At 41.4% G+C, this 14,847-nt stretch overlaps 2 protein-coding genes across 2 annotated transcripts; both read left to right on the top strand.

Annotated features, from left to right (window-relative positions):
- Positions 1-1,890: 1,890 nt before the first annotated feature.
- On the top strand, positions 1,891-4,043 carry LOC137299112 (toll-like receptor 13). Its single transcript, XM_067831617.1, has one exon. It carries the CDS (start codon positions 1,937-1,939, stop codon positions 3,983-3,985), a length of 2,049 nt encoding a protein of 682 aa, XP_067687718.1. The 5' UTR covers positions 1,891-1,936; the 3' UTR covers positions 3,986-4,043.
- Positions 4,044-6,911: 2,868 nt separating this feature from the next.
- Positions 6,912-9,061, top strand: LOC137299103 (toll-like receptor 13). Its single transcript, XM_067831607.1, has one exon. It carries the CDS (start codon positions 6,930-6,932, stop codon positions 8,976-8,978), a length of 2,049 nt encoding a protein of 682 aa, XP_067687708.1. The 5' UTR covers positions 6,912-6,929; the 3' UTR covers positions 8,979-9,061.
- Positions 9,062-14,847: the final 5,786 nt, after the last annotated feature.

Here is a 14,847-nt window from a genome sequence, read left to right as displayed (position 1 = left end):
TTCATAATTTCAAAATGTACAAATCTCCCTAACTATTTTTGTCCAGTATATTAGAGCTCTTACGTACCTAAATAATTAAGCACCAGATTAAACCTTATAGGTTAAGTGGATAGAGGGCGTAGGATAAAGTGGGAAGGGATATAACGTATCGCAAAGTGACAAATGCTATGAACACTCGAATCCGTTAATCACAACCCGTTAGCATTGCTTGCAGGATATAAATATTAACCCGGATCTTCATAGGATCTATTTCATTGCAGCGATCAGCACCCGCGATGACATACCACAAGGTCTCTTCAAGCGTCGTATATCCCCTGACAACGCCCCCTATAACTGTTATCTTAACACTAACAGCATAATGCAAGCCTCGTTCCAAGATTTGTTTCAAAAGATAAATACTTTCAAATGCAGTTGAAAATTTAATGTCACGCTTGTCCTTGAAAGGGACACCGTTCTAGTTCAACGTCCGGTCTGCCAGTATTGTCGTTGGTCTGATACGGGGCGGAGCTTGTTGTGCTTGACAGGACGGGGCAACGTGAAGATACTTCCTTGTGGAATCACCTCAGGTTGTTGCCAGTGAGTGAACAAGGATGCTTGCACTTACAGCTTGAGTGAATGGTTTTAATTTCAAACAAGACCGGTGAGGCAGTGTCGACAGCCTGTACAACACCAGTGTGACAATGTTGGTATCCAGTATAACAGCAGTGTGACGGTGTTGGTATCCAGTAGAACAGCAGTGTAAAAGTGTTCGTATCCAGTACAACACAGTGTGACAGTGTTGGTATCCAGTATAACAGCCATGTGACGGTGTTGGTATCCAGTACATCACCAGTGTGACAATGTTGGTATCCAATACATCACCAGTGTGACGGTGTTGGTGTCCAGTATAACAGCCATGTGACGGTGTTGGTATCCAGTAGAACACCAGTGTGACAGTGTTGGTATCCAGTGTTGGTATGCAGCAAAACACCAGTTGGAATCAAGTACATCACCAGTGTGACAGTAGTGGTCTCCTGTGCAGAACAATTTTGACGCTGTTTGTGATAGTTAAAATATCCAGTATAACAGCAGTGTGACGGTGTTGGTATCCAGTATTCAGTATAACAGCAGTGTGACGGTGTTGGTATGCAGTGCAGTTCCAGTGTGACTGTGCTGGTATCCAGTATAACAGCAGTGTGACGGTGTTGGTATCCAGTATTCGGTATAACAGCAGTGTGATAGTGTTGGTATCCAGTATGACAGAAGTGTGACGGTGTTGGTATCCAGTATTCAGTATAACAGCAGTGTGACGGTGTTGGTATCCAGTATTCAGTATAACAGCAGTGTGATAGTGTTGCTATCCAGTACATTTCCAGTGTGACAGTGTTGTCCAGTATAACAGCAGTCTGGCAGCGTTGGTATCCAGTTGAACGCCAGTGTGACAGTGTTGGTATCCATTAAAACACCATTGTAACAGTGTTGGTATGCAGTAAAACACCAGTTGGAATCAAGTACATTACCAGTGTGACAGTAGTGGTCTCCTGTGCAAAACAATTTTGACGCTGTTTGTGATAGTTAAAATATCCAGTGCCATATGGATACCACGACAGTTTCAGAACATCAGGTAGTATTCAGTAAAGCAAAAATGCTCTGAAAATAATCCCGCTTAAAACAATTACCCATTAACAATTACTTGTAGGCCATTTATAAGTGACTGATTGAAGTAGGCGAATCCATGGTTCACCAAAGCGCTACACATACTTACGGTTACGTTCAGCACGGATATTGATCTATTTAGTTAAGGCACACACGTGATATTAAGAAATCACCAACCGTAAGGGGTTAGAGATCACTGACTTTAACAGAACAGATCTTGCATCATCTAGACTTTCATCTACGCCCAAAGACACACGAGAAACGTCTGTGGCAGACAAACAACATATCCAGCAGTTCCAATATGTCGTCAAAGATAATGCATGTACTTCTTGCTGTGTGGTTTGTTGCTCGCATCTTTGCGTTCAGCCCTGATCCAAGACCATGTTTCGAGAAACTTTGTTGGTGCACCAACATTGCTGCTAATTGTACTCGGAATCCCAGTCTCACGTTTGTCCCTCTCTGTTCAGGAGCTCAGAACATATCTATATTCATCTTTTCATACAATCACCTTTCACGTATTTTAAACCATACTTTGGATAACATTACAACTCCGTACATGAATATCCAACATTTGAATCTTGTCGGTAACAATATCACATTAGTTTCGTCCCATGCTTTTGCCAAGCTGAACAGCTTAACGAGTCTTAACCTCAACCATAACCCCTTCATACTGACAATGCTGGCCAAAGCGTTTCACTTTTTGTCGAAATCGGTCAGTTACATCTACCTGAATGACCTTGGCATCAGCGACTCGGATCTTGAAGACAATCTTCTAGATGGTCTCCATAACAGAATAACAGGGATTCATCTTGCTGAAAACAATTTATCTAAATTCAATTTTAGCCACTTTGCTAAGTTTCCGGAACTGACAACCTTAAATCTACGTCAGAACAGAATAAGTCTATACCCAGATTCTTTCAGTCGCGTATTTTCCGAGACACTGGCTACATTGTGGATACATCATAATAATATCACATTAATGCCTGATTTCTGTTACAATAATAAGTCTTCCTTTCCTAACCTGTACAGCCTTCGGATTGGTTACAATCGGATTCCATATCTGTCTAAGAGTAGTTTCGGGTGTTTGTCAAAATGTATTGATGTATGTCTGACCCATTTGCAAATATCGGGGAACCCCTTTGAAATGATTGGTAGTGAGACCTTCAGTCAGTTTCCCAGTCTTCAAATGCTTATAATGAAACAGTTATCATCTGCCCAGACTGATATCGATGACGAGACATTCGTCGGCTGCAGCAACCTCAACTATCTTGACCTCTCTGGCAACAATATCACTGCAGACAAACTCGAAAACCTTGTGCGACCTTTGATTAAATCATTGAAATACCTTGACTGTAGCAACTGCAGCTTACAAAGAGTACCGGAGGTCACATCGGAACTGACTGGGCTGGAGGAAATTTTTCTAGATCATAATCACATTAAATCCATTAGCGACAACGCATTTATCAAGAACATTAAACTTCAGAACATGTCATTAAGTGACAACAATCTCAGTTATTTGTTCATACCAGTCTCAATACGAAGTCGTCTCAAATATGCTAACATTGAAAACAATCCCTTTAATTGTAACTGTGACTTACTGTGGTTTAAAGATTGGTTGATCGGCGCCCGGAGTTTGTTCAGTTGTCGCTTATCCTTTTATACTTGTTCTAGTCCCCCAGACACCAAAGGAAAGAGACTGGTAGATGTTCCATCTGTTACAAAATTCGTCTGCTTGTATGATAGCCAGTACGTCTCTCTGTTGGTTTGTGCCGTCGTAGCTGTTCTGATGTCTATTGTGTGTTTTGCGTTGGGCTACAAGTGGAGGTGGAATATCCGCTACTTTCTGGTTTGGAAGAGGCGAAGACGTAGGGCCTCACCCGAAACCATACCTCTTCTAACAAGTGATGTCTACCTTCTGTACTCAGATGAAGACTTCGTTTGGGTTAGGCATCAAGCGTTGCCCAATTTGGAAGACAAAGGTCGTTTACGGACTTGCTTTCGATCCCGAGACTTTGATCCTAAACTTCACATCATGGACAGCATTGTGAAGAACCTTAATGGATGCAGAAAGGTTCTTATTGTTGTGTCCACCAGTTTCCTTAAAGACACCGGATGTCAGTTCGAGCTGTCCTTGGTACAGAAACGCTTGGAGGACACACACGAGGCATTTGTTGTGGTCCTTTTGGAGGAAATTGATGACAGATATATGTCAGAATTTCTCTCCCGTCTTCTACAAGAGTGTAACGTTTTAAGCTGGCCCGGGAGTGATCAGAACGAAGCTGAATTTTGGAATCAAGTCCTGTTGGTGTTACAAAGGTCAGACGAGTCAGGCGCATTAAATGCAATGTAATTACAATTTCTTATGGACAACCGCAAAATGAGACAATAGTTATTCTTTATCAATGGTGATAAACGTGGATTTACTTACATGATGTCCCATCACTGTGAGATTGAGGCTGAAGGTTAGGATGAGGCACTGTTGACGCTGTCTGTAATAGACATATTCCATTGTATATAGTTCAGACTTATCAAGTGCTATGAGTGAATTTGGACACATCAAAGATGGAGTTTGCGGAGGTTTCTTTGCACTAAGAATATGTTTGATTAAAAGTTGGACTGTATTTTCGTTTGGGGTCAACATGTCCTGATTTCTGTTGTTGCTTTTCATTACATTTGATGAATAGAAGATCTGATACGATGAAAGTGACATTTTGAATGACATGTATCGAATAATGAATCAGTGTGCAGTCCCACAGAGAAGCAAAATTCCACAGGTAGTAGTTTGCAGTCCCTTTGTCCTGATTTGTCGTGTAAGATTATCTTCTGTGTGTTGTTATATATTGCATTCACTTAAGCCTGGGATTGAAATATTAAATGCAATAACACCCATAAGGCCATTGATGTCTTTTGACGGTAAAAGATGTCTGATTACAAATGGGCTTATCACACTGAAATTGTGAAAATATGTTGGCTGGAGATGCCAAACACTGTAATTGGTAGTAAATTAATGTCTAGGGGACACATAGATGCTATGTGTGAAGTCCATTAATGGTGGTTATCTTGTCACAGATTGTCGTGCATTTTTCTTTTCCTTCTCGGGTGATTTGAATTCAAAATAGTTTCCTCTAGGCTACGATTGTTCTTGACTAGCGAACACACTGCAGAGTCATTATATTCTCTTAAATCAATTTTGAGATTGCATATTTTCTTTGCTTCGTGAGCGTTGTACTTCCCTGTATAAATGATACTATCGCTCGCGGCTGTCAGACTTTGTTGAAAATAAGTATCAATTTCCTCGTAACTCGCTTCGTAAAATTTGTCGTGTGACTCACTAGTGAGGGGGGTCCGCTAATAATAGGATCGAGATGTGATGGCTGTGTCCTGAGCATGACATGTGAAGGTGATTGTTGTAATCCGATGTGTGTGCAGTGACTAGTGCAGGAACTGGATTAAGCGGTACTACACCTACAGCGTAACTTGTCTGGCAGTTGCCTTGGTTTGAGAAGTTGTGGTTACCATGGCTGTCTTGTGCGATATTTACCTTGATGAGTAGTGTTGGCTACCTGAGCCTAATCTGCGTGATAGGTTTCAATCAGAGGTACGTCTACGCTGTGCTTGTCGTATCCGTGCAGCATATCTTGGTTCATACAAAATCACTGAAACTGCTGGGGTAACCGAATCACATTTTGCGTGAATGTGGTAACCACGTCTCTTCAGGAGGTACGTGTTTAGGGGGAATCCAGAGCGCCATCTGTTAACTGTGGATGCAGTCTGCAGAGCACCTGCGTAACTGACATGGGCACCAACGATGGCATGCTTTTAACCATAGAGGTAATCACTACAGTAATTCGTAAACTGTGTACCTGTGAGTATAATCACTTCGGAATAAGCTTGACTGCGGAGGTAAGCAATATGTCATACGTGCAACTGTAAGAATAAGCTCAGCAACTGTGTAGGTAACCATTCTGACCCGTTCATATCGTAACTGTGGAGGTAACCAGAGTGACACCTCCATAACTATGGAGGTAACCAGTGTGACACCCGAGTAACTGTGAAGGTAACCAAAGTGACACTTTCGTAACTGTGGAGGTAGCCAGAGTGACAGCTAACTGTGGAGGTAACCAGAGTGACACCTTCGTAACTGTGAAGGTTACCAGAGTGACACCTACGTAATTGTGGAGATAACCAGCATCACAGCTAACTGTGGAGATAACCAAAGTGACACCTACGTAACTGTGGAGATAACCAAAGTGACACCTACGTAACTGTGGCAGGTAACCTCTGTGACACCTATGTAGCTGTGGAGGTACCTAATGTAACACCTACGTAACTGTGGCAGGTAACCTCTGTGACACCTATGTAGCTGTGACGGTAACCAGTGCGACACCTACGTAATTGTGGAGATAACCAGCATCACAGCTAGCTGTGGAGATAACCAAAGTGACACCTGCGTAACTGTGGCGGTAACCAATGTGACACCTATGTAGCTGTGAAGGTTACCAGAATGACACCTACGTAATTTTGGAGATAACCAGCATCACAGCTAACTGTGGAGATAACCAAAGTGACACCTACGTAACTGTGGAGGTACCCAATGTAACACCTAAGTAACTGTGGCAGGTAACCTCTGTGACACATATGTAGCTGTGACGGTAACCAGTGCGACACCTACGTAACTGTGGAGGTAACCAATGTGACATCTACGTAACTGTGGAGGTACCCAATGTGACACCTACGTAACTGTGGCAGGTAACCTCTGTGACACATATGTAGCTGTGACGGTAACCAGTGTGACAGCTAACTGTGGAGGTAATCAAAGTGACACCTTCGTAACTGAGGAGGTAACCAGAGTGACAGCTAACTGTGGAGGTAACCAAAGTGACACCTTCGTAACTGAGGCGGTAACCAGAGTGACAGCTAACTGTGGAGGTAACTAGTGTGAGACCTACGTAACAGTGGAGGTAACCTGTGTGACACCCTACACAGCTGTGAGATCTAAAGGATAATTAGTATCATCCTGAAACTTTGTGTATGGCTGATTCATGATATGCATTTTATCCAAGGAACACGAGTTTATATATTTTAATACCGTTTCGCTCTGGGTTTACAGTATTTTTCTACTGGTGCGCTGTGTTTCATCTAAGCGGATACGTTCTTGTCCAGGAAGTAAACTAGCAGGATATACAGACAGTTCCATGTGTATATAGAAAGGAATCATTTCCGGGGTTGTGTCTGAGAAAAGTAGCATCATTTGTGGCAATACTGTCTGCAAGAGGAAAGGCAAAACGATCAGGATGCCACTGCGTGCACTCTTGCTGGTGGGATCTTTGACTTTTCTGTACATACATTGTATGGGATATCCTTTCCCTTTTGGGAAGCCGTGTTATGAAACCCTGTGTTGGTGCTGTAATAGTACTGCTATTTGTAGAGGAAATGGCGACCGTTTGACATATGTCCCCAAAGTGAGAAGCGAATATAATATAACAATTTTTCTCTTCCAAAATAACTTCCTTCCACGAATTAGAGACAATACCTTTGATAACCTTACAACGTTAGCCCTTCTTCATCTAAATCTTGAACACAATAAGATATCCAATGTGTCTGAAAATGCTTTCAGCAAACTGATTAAGCTACAAAGCTTAAAACTAAGTCATAACCCCATCATTTTGAACTCGCTGGCTGTTGCTTTTCATTCGTTGCCTAATTTAGGTTACATCTACCTAAATGACCTTGGCATCAGCGACTCGGATCTTGAAGACAATCTTCTAGATGGTCTCCATAACAGAATAACAGGGATTCATCTTGCTGAAAACAATTTATCTAAATTCAATTTTAGCCACTTTGCTAAGTTTCCGGAACTGACAACCTTAAATCTACGTCAGAACAGAATAAGTCTATACCCAGATTCTTTCAGTCGCGTATTTTCCGAGACATTGGCTACATTGTGGATACATCATAATAATATCACATTAATGCCTGATTTCTGTTACAATAATAAGTCTTCCTTTCCTAACCTGTACAGCCTTCGGATTGGTTACAATCGGATTCCATATCTGTCTAAGAATACTTTCGGATGTTTGTCAAAATGTACGGGAAGGTGTCTGACCCATTTGCAAATATCAGGCAATCCCTTTGAAATGATTGGTAGTGAGACCTTCAGTCAGTTTCCCAGTCTTCAAATGCTTGTAATGAAACAGTTATCATCTGCCCAGACTGATATCGATGACGAGACATTCGTCGGCTGCAGCAACCTCAACTATCTTGACCTCTCTGGCAACAATATCACTGCAGACAAACTCGAAAACCTTGTGCGACCTTTGATTAAATCATTGAAATACCTTGACTGTAGCAACTGCAGCTTACAAAGAGTACCGGAGGTCACATCGGAACTGACTGGGCTGGAGGAAATTTTTCTAGATCATAATCACATTAAATCCATTAGCGACAACGCGTTTATCAAGAACATTAAACTTCAGAACATGTCATTAAATGACAACAATCTCAGCTATTTGTTCATACCAGTCTCAATACGAAGTCGTCTCAAATATGCTAACATTGAAAACAATCCCTTTAATTGTAACTGTGACTTACTGTGGTTTAAAGATTGGTTGATCGGCGCCCGGAGTTTGTTCAGTCGTCGCTTATCCTTTTATACTTGTTCTAGTCCCCCAGACACCAAAGGAAAGAGACTGGTAGATGTTCCATCTGTTACAAAATTTGTCTGCTTGTATGACAGCCAGTACGTCTCTCTGTTGGTTTGTGCCGTTGTAGCTGTTCTGATGTCTTTTGTGTGTTTTGCGTTGGGCTACAAGTGGAGGTGGAATATCCGCTACTTTCTGGTTTGGAAGAGGCGAAGACGTAGGGCCTCACCCGAAACCATACCTCTTCTAACAAGTGACGTCTACCTTCTGTACTCAGATGAAGACTTCGTTTGGGTTAGGCATCAAGCGTTGCCCAATTTGGAAGACAAAGGTCGTTTACGGACTTGCTTTCGTCCACGGGACTTTGATCCTAAGATTCACATCATGGACAGCATTGTGAAGAACCTTAATGGATGCAGAAAGGTTCTTATTGTTGTGTCCACCAGTTTCTGTAAAGACACCGGATGTCAGTTCGAGCTGTCCTTGGTACAGAAACGCTTGGAGGACACGCACGAGGCATTTGTTGTGGTCCTTTTGGAGGATATTGATGACAGATATATGTCAGAATTTCTCTCCCGTCTTCTACAAGAGAGTAACGTTTTAAGCTGGCCCGGGAGTGGTCAGAACGAAGCTGAATTTTGGAATCAAGTCCTGTTGGTGTTACAAAGGTCAGACGAGTCAGGCGAATTAAACCCGGTATAATTTAGGTTGACTAGTTCCATAATCAGACAATAGTGACGTTTCAAGTGTGGTAATGTACTATTATATAATGGATTTACTGACAGGATAGAATGGTAACTGTTCCTTATATTCGTTGTGGTATTCTCCACATTCAAGAATCATCGTGAAAAGTAGTCAAAAGGTTTCCCAAATATTCAGAAATGAAAAATACCCCAGAGTCATCTCTGCTGAAAATCTACTGCTATTGCTATTATATCACTCATTCTTTCATACAACTTCAAGGTATTATTACACCATCCAAGAAGACAGTGATACTGTCGTCGCTATGAAGCATTTTGCATATGACATTTGCATGTTTGGACAAGGTTTAAACGATCTATGCTCACAGAGATTGACACAAGGCACCGTACCCTACTTGTGTAGATCGTTGCTCACGATCTGGCTTGGTTTGATAGTCGACTTCAATCCATCAATACCTTATACGTGTACACGTAATAAACGCGGTTTACTGTAGCTCGCGTAGTAGCGGATTCTTACAAAAGTTTGCACATTGGTTTTTAGTTCCACACCTCAATGCAACGAGAGAAAAAACACAGTCAATCCTTAAGTACAAACACACAGATTTGAATTACTCTGTAAAGGTTGTTTGAGGGTGGTTTCTTGTAGGCTTTTCTGTAAATATCGAAAACTTTGGAAAGGAAACATATGTATAAGTATTGTGTATTTAAGTACTCACACAGTTACGAGGGTGAGATTTTATTTATCATCCAAAATCATTCTCCATCATGTCTCAATAAACGAATGAATTTATCTGAACACAAAACTGCCATTAAGTGATCTCAGTGAGGTCATAGCATTGTGACGTCATCAGTTTTATGACATCATGGCCACGTTTCTTCTATGACGCTGGGTTCTGTGAGAGGAAAATAGATTTAGTCTATTTTCTTCAATTTGACCCCTTCGGTAATAAACAGAATATTACATTCGTGCCAGTATCATATCATGTTCACCACTCGTGGCTAAATATCGGTATAGCCCTCGCTCTCGCTCGGGAAATATCAACATTTAGGTACTCGTGTAGTAAACATCGTATGGCATTGAAACTCATATACATGTAATATCCTCTATGTATATCTCACTTTATCTCATACAAGCGTTCTCTACTTTGGAAGCCAGTTTTGGGTGACATATATATCTTAGACTGAACGGGATGAACTTGAAACATGAAGTGTCTCCTTCTAATAGTCTTGTCCATGAAATATTTGTACATTGAAGTTCACCGAGTTAGTGGCGGTTGTCAGAATTGGCGATTTTCGACCTAATAACATTGCAGATATACATTTCTTCGGCTCCTCTGCTCACTTCAAATCTAAACTGGGTTGTTTGTAAATATTTTTCTACAGGTTGACATTAAAAATGATAGATTCTGTACATAGTTGTATTACCTTTGCAAAACGGTTTTGCTGGATCTCTTCAATTTATTCCAATTATTTAAATGAAGTCAATCCCGCGATTTCTTTAATTTGTAAATGTTCCTAATCTTCAGTCTAGTTTGTGATTGTGTTTGTATAGTGAGAGGATTTATACCGAGCATATATGCCTGTTGATCAATCCAATTTCTTTCTGAAATAAACATCGCTGAAACCACAATAGTGTGAATGTATTAAGTCCTTGGAAAAGAACAAGAACATCCAGTCTGGATTGGCCTCAGAAAGAGTATCATTTGATACAAAGGACGCAATAAGAATTGTATGTATGTTGTGATGACACCATGTGTTTGGGACAAGGATAAATATGTCCTGCCCTGCCTGTTCCACAAAATAGTATTATTGCAGCCAACCACCCATCCAGGAGCTGTCAGCTCATCACCCACCCTGACCACACTATCAGTTGGATCTCCTCTTACGACCTCTTACGTGGAATATTGCTAAAAGCGGCGTAATCCCACTCTCACTCACTCACTCACTCACTCACTCACTCAGAATTTAATCCAGAATCCACACACGATTGTCTGATATTCTGGCCAAGCACAACGATTCAAATACTTCATATTAAATCTGGTAAGATATGGATTGTACGCCGCCTTTTGCCATATTTCGGCAATATCTCCGAGATAGGGACCTGTCATATGTAACTGGGAATCAAACTAGATTATTCAAGGTAACGAGCGAGAGCTTTAAGAAGGCTACCCTTCATAAATAGCTGGTAATATTTACATTACATGATGTAGAACTATTTCCTGCAACAAGTTCGTAGCTTGGTATTTTATATAATGTCTGTTTAGCTGTTACACAGATATGTAAAGGTAAAGGGACCTAGGATGCGTACACTGCAATTGTATCAGACTGCCACATTTGCAATCGGCTGTAGCAGATCTTGGTGGAAAACGTTTTAATACAATACTGATGCTCTGATGATGGCAACACAGATACATAAACACACAACTGTGGACTTCAAAAGAATGTGCAGGGAAATTGTTTCTTCTTTCAGTACATTTTAAAGCTCGTGAATCGCGGAAACATTTTGCAACATTTGATTTTAGTGTCCAGCCTTGTCCAAATCATTTGTTGTTTTTGTCGTGAACTCGAATTCAGATTTCATCACTTTATGCAGGTTTTGTGTTCTGAACAGAGGATGAATTTCTTCCTCGAGACACTCTCTCTTGTTTGCCCCGAAAGTACTTCTAGTTTCAGTTTCAAAGGAGATTTACTTTAATTTCACTTTTGCTATCTTTCGAATCTTCGCACTTTCAAATATCAATGTATTAACTTCGGCACCAGTGAAGGTGTTGATACAGAAAACGACACCACTGTGACGGTACAGAAACCGACATCACTGTCACAGTTACTGGCTGAGTTTAGTTTTACGCCGCATTCAGCAATATTCCAGCCTTATGGCGGCGGTCTGTAAATAATCGAGTCTGGTCCAGACAATCCAATGATCAACAACATGAACATCGATCTGCGCAACCGGGAACCGATGACATGTGTCAACCAAGTCAGCGAGTCTGATCAACCGATCCCGTTAGTTGCCTCTTACGACAAGTATAGTTGCCTTTTATGGCAATCGTGGGTTGCTGAAGGCACATTCTACCCCGGGACCTTCACGGGTATCACAGTCGCAGTGTTGGTTCAGAATCCGACACTACTGTGACAGCGTCGGTTCAGAAACCGTGAAATGGGCACCTGTTCGAACACACGCAGCTATAGTTGTTAATGGCAACCTCCAATAACACATGCAAAGTCAAGACAATGCTGTAGCTGTATTAGACATTATGTTTGTCATTGTGGCGTAGACATGTCCTCCACAAACTTCTCTGATAGCTGTAATTGGACTTCGATTATCTAAACTCTGAACAAACACCCTTTCTGCATGACTTGCGTGACATTCATTAAAATCTTTTTAGAAGCTGGTCATTTCCAACTAAATACTGTAAAACATTTAAATGCTGACTCTAAACTTGAGACAATGGAGACAAAGTAAAGGAAGTCATTGGTATTTCATATGGTGGAAAAATGAAAAGGGGTTTCTCAAAAGCAACAATCTTTTCTTGGAGAAACAGTTGAGTTTTGATCAAAGGAAAACAGTGTCGCCCTCAGCGAAATGGTTTTAAATTTAATTTTGCGACTTTGTTCATCTTTCAATTTTCGTGTACGTTTTTGCATACATTCATAACATAAAATTACATTTTGAATTTTGTAAACAAGTTTACCCGTGACCGGCAACAGCGTTGAGAGTTTCCATACAAATGGGTTTCTTTGAAAGAGAGCGTTTTCATCCGAAAGGTTCAACCGCCAACACTGAATCCTTCGATAGGGAACCCCTGAAGCTCCGTGTTAGAATTTGTCTTCGACATCCCGTGCTTGTCTTCGGAGTGACGAGTGAACGTGTCAACATCTATACTACCCCACTATTTCATTTACGAACGCCAGACTCCCCAGAATTATTAGTTTGCCACCCTTAAATTTCAAACCTCTCTTAGCAAACGTCTGAATGAATGAGTATAGTTGTTCGCCCCCTTTAGAAATATTCCAACCACATCACAACAGCGAACACCCGATATGGGCTTCACACGCTGTACCAGGACAATCGAACCCTGAACGCTTTAACCACTTGTAGTACCTAAACCACTCCTCAAACCTCTGAGACTTACACACTTCGGGCTTTCAGTCTTGCCCTAAGATAAAACGCCGCGAGATGTCTTGAAAGACGTTCAAAGGTGAGTTGTACACATAAACCAGTCACATACTTCCTAAAACTGATCTATACGCATACGTCGACTTTGTAGTTGACACTTGACGGTTTTATTCTTTTTTGAAAATAACAACAAATATTCATACGGATGTAACATTTGGATTTATAGGCAATAAAACTGAAAATGTATTTTACGACCGCATCTGTCTATATGCCTTCTTGTGTGATACTTTTGTGTATGATAAAACATGCCAGACGGTTTTCATTTTTTAAAAATACCAAGGGTTGGGGCTTTAAATCTCATGTTTTATAAAACTTACAAACCGATTGAACCTATACTTTAGATATAACTTCAATATCTGGTATTATTGTTGAAATCAACTGGGATGAGACTGTCACCCAGTCTTACGTGCGCTGCCCGCACTAACCGTCTTGCCAGGAACACGCGATTCGTGCTGACCAACAGTCTCATTCCTCACAGCGATCCTTCGTAGCCAAGTGGATAAATCCGCCAAGCTACAAAGCGAAGTTTAAAGGTTCGAAACCAGGTATCGGCACTGTATCGTAGAAGTTATCGATGTTGTGGTGTTTTACGATCGCATTCAGTTATAGGAGGGCGATGTTCTATCAGTCTTCAAGGCATGCGTATAATGTATAGTGGCGTGGCGTGGCGTGACGTCACAAGAGGTTTGTCAGAACTGACAATGGTGCATTGACAAAAACTTCCGGTTGCGTTTTCATAAAACCCAATCGGGGTGTTTAACCCAGGATTACTATGGTGTGTGAAGTAGATTAGTGCCGTAGTAAGAGGTCTTCATGCCTGTCCTAAAACTAGGCCGATGCTCATTGGTCCGACACTTGTGAGGTAATGGTTAGAGCGTCCGCCGGGGGACGGGCGTGAACTACGATGTTGATGCACGTGCCTGTATTTGGTGAAACATACTGCACAAAATAAGTTAGGGATATTGGTATTTTTATGATTGATATTTCTTCAGTGCTTCAGTGAAGAAATAAATCATTATTCATACTTAAAAATTTGGATATATCCCTAACTGTTTTTGTGCAGTATACATATATAGTGGATGGCTGTGTTGTGGCAACCACAATGTGGGCGCGTGTGCCTGTGAACACCAACAATAACGAGTTGAGTTGTCATGATACATGTTTTCGTGAATTGGAAGTAAATGACAGATAAATGACTGCAAGTCTTTAATGCAAGACACACACACACGCGCGCGCGCACACACACACACACAAGTGTTGGTATGTGAGAGAGTGAGTGTGAGAAGACAAGGTGTGAGCGCATGTGCCCGCATTATTTAAAATACAATGCGGACGCGCCTGCTACCAAAATGCCCGAGTTCCTTGTACGAATTTGCGTCCCTTTGTCTAGCTGTGAACGTCATGGTTGTCGTTTCGGGTCTTGTTTCGCCTTGAACTAGGGCTGGGTCTATCTCTGTACGCCACCCCCTATTGCCTTACCCTACCCTGAACATATGTGAACGTTGGTCAGCACTATACCTGTACCCAAGGGTCATATCTTTCCCAGTCTTGATCTGAAGATTCGAAGCGGAGGTCAATTCATTTAATCACTCACTAAGTGTTGGAGGTCCACTAAGCCATGGTACATCTTTCAGATAAACACCGACAAACATTGAAACAGGAACAGATGAGTGAAAAAGACTATCAGTATGAT

The sequence above is a fragment of the Haliotis asinina genome, chromosome 1 (genome assembly GCF_037392515.1).
Source record: "Haliotis asinina isolate JCU_RB_2024 chromosome 1, JCU_Hal_asi_v2, whole genome shotgun sequence".
NCBI classification, from domain to species: domain Eukaryota; kingdom Metazoa; phylum Mollusca; class Gastropoda; order Lepetellida; family Haliotidae; genus Haliotis; species Haliotis asinina.
The sequence above is the reverse complement of the archived record's forward strand: the minus strand, read 5'-3'. Positions and strand labels throughout refer to the sequence as shown.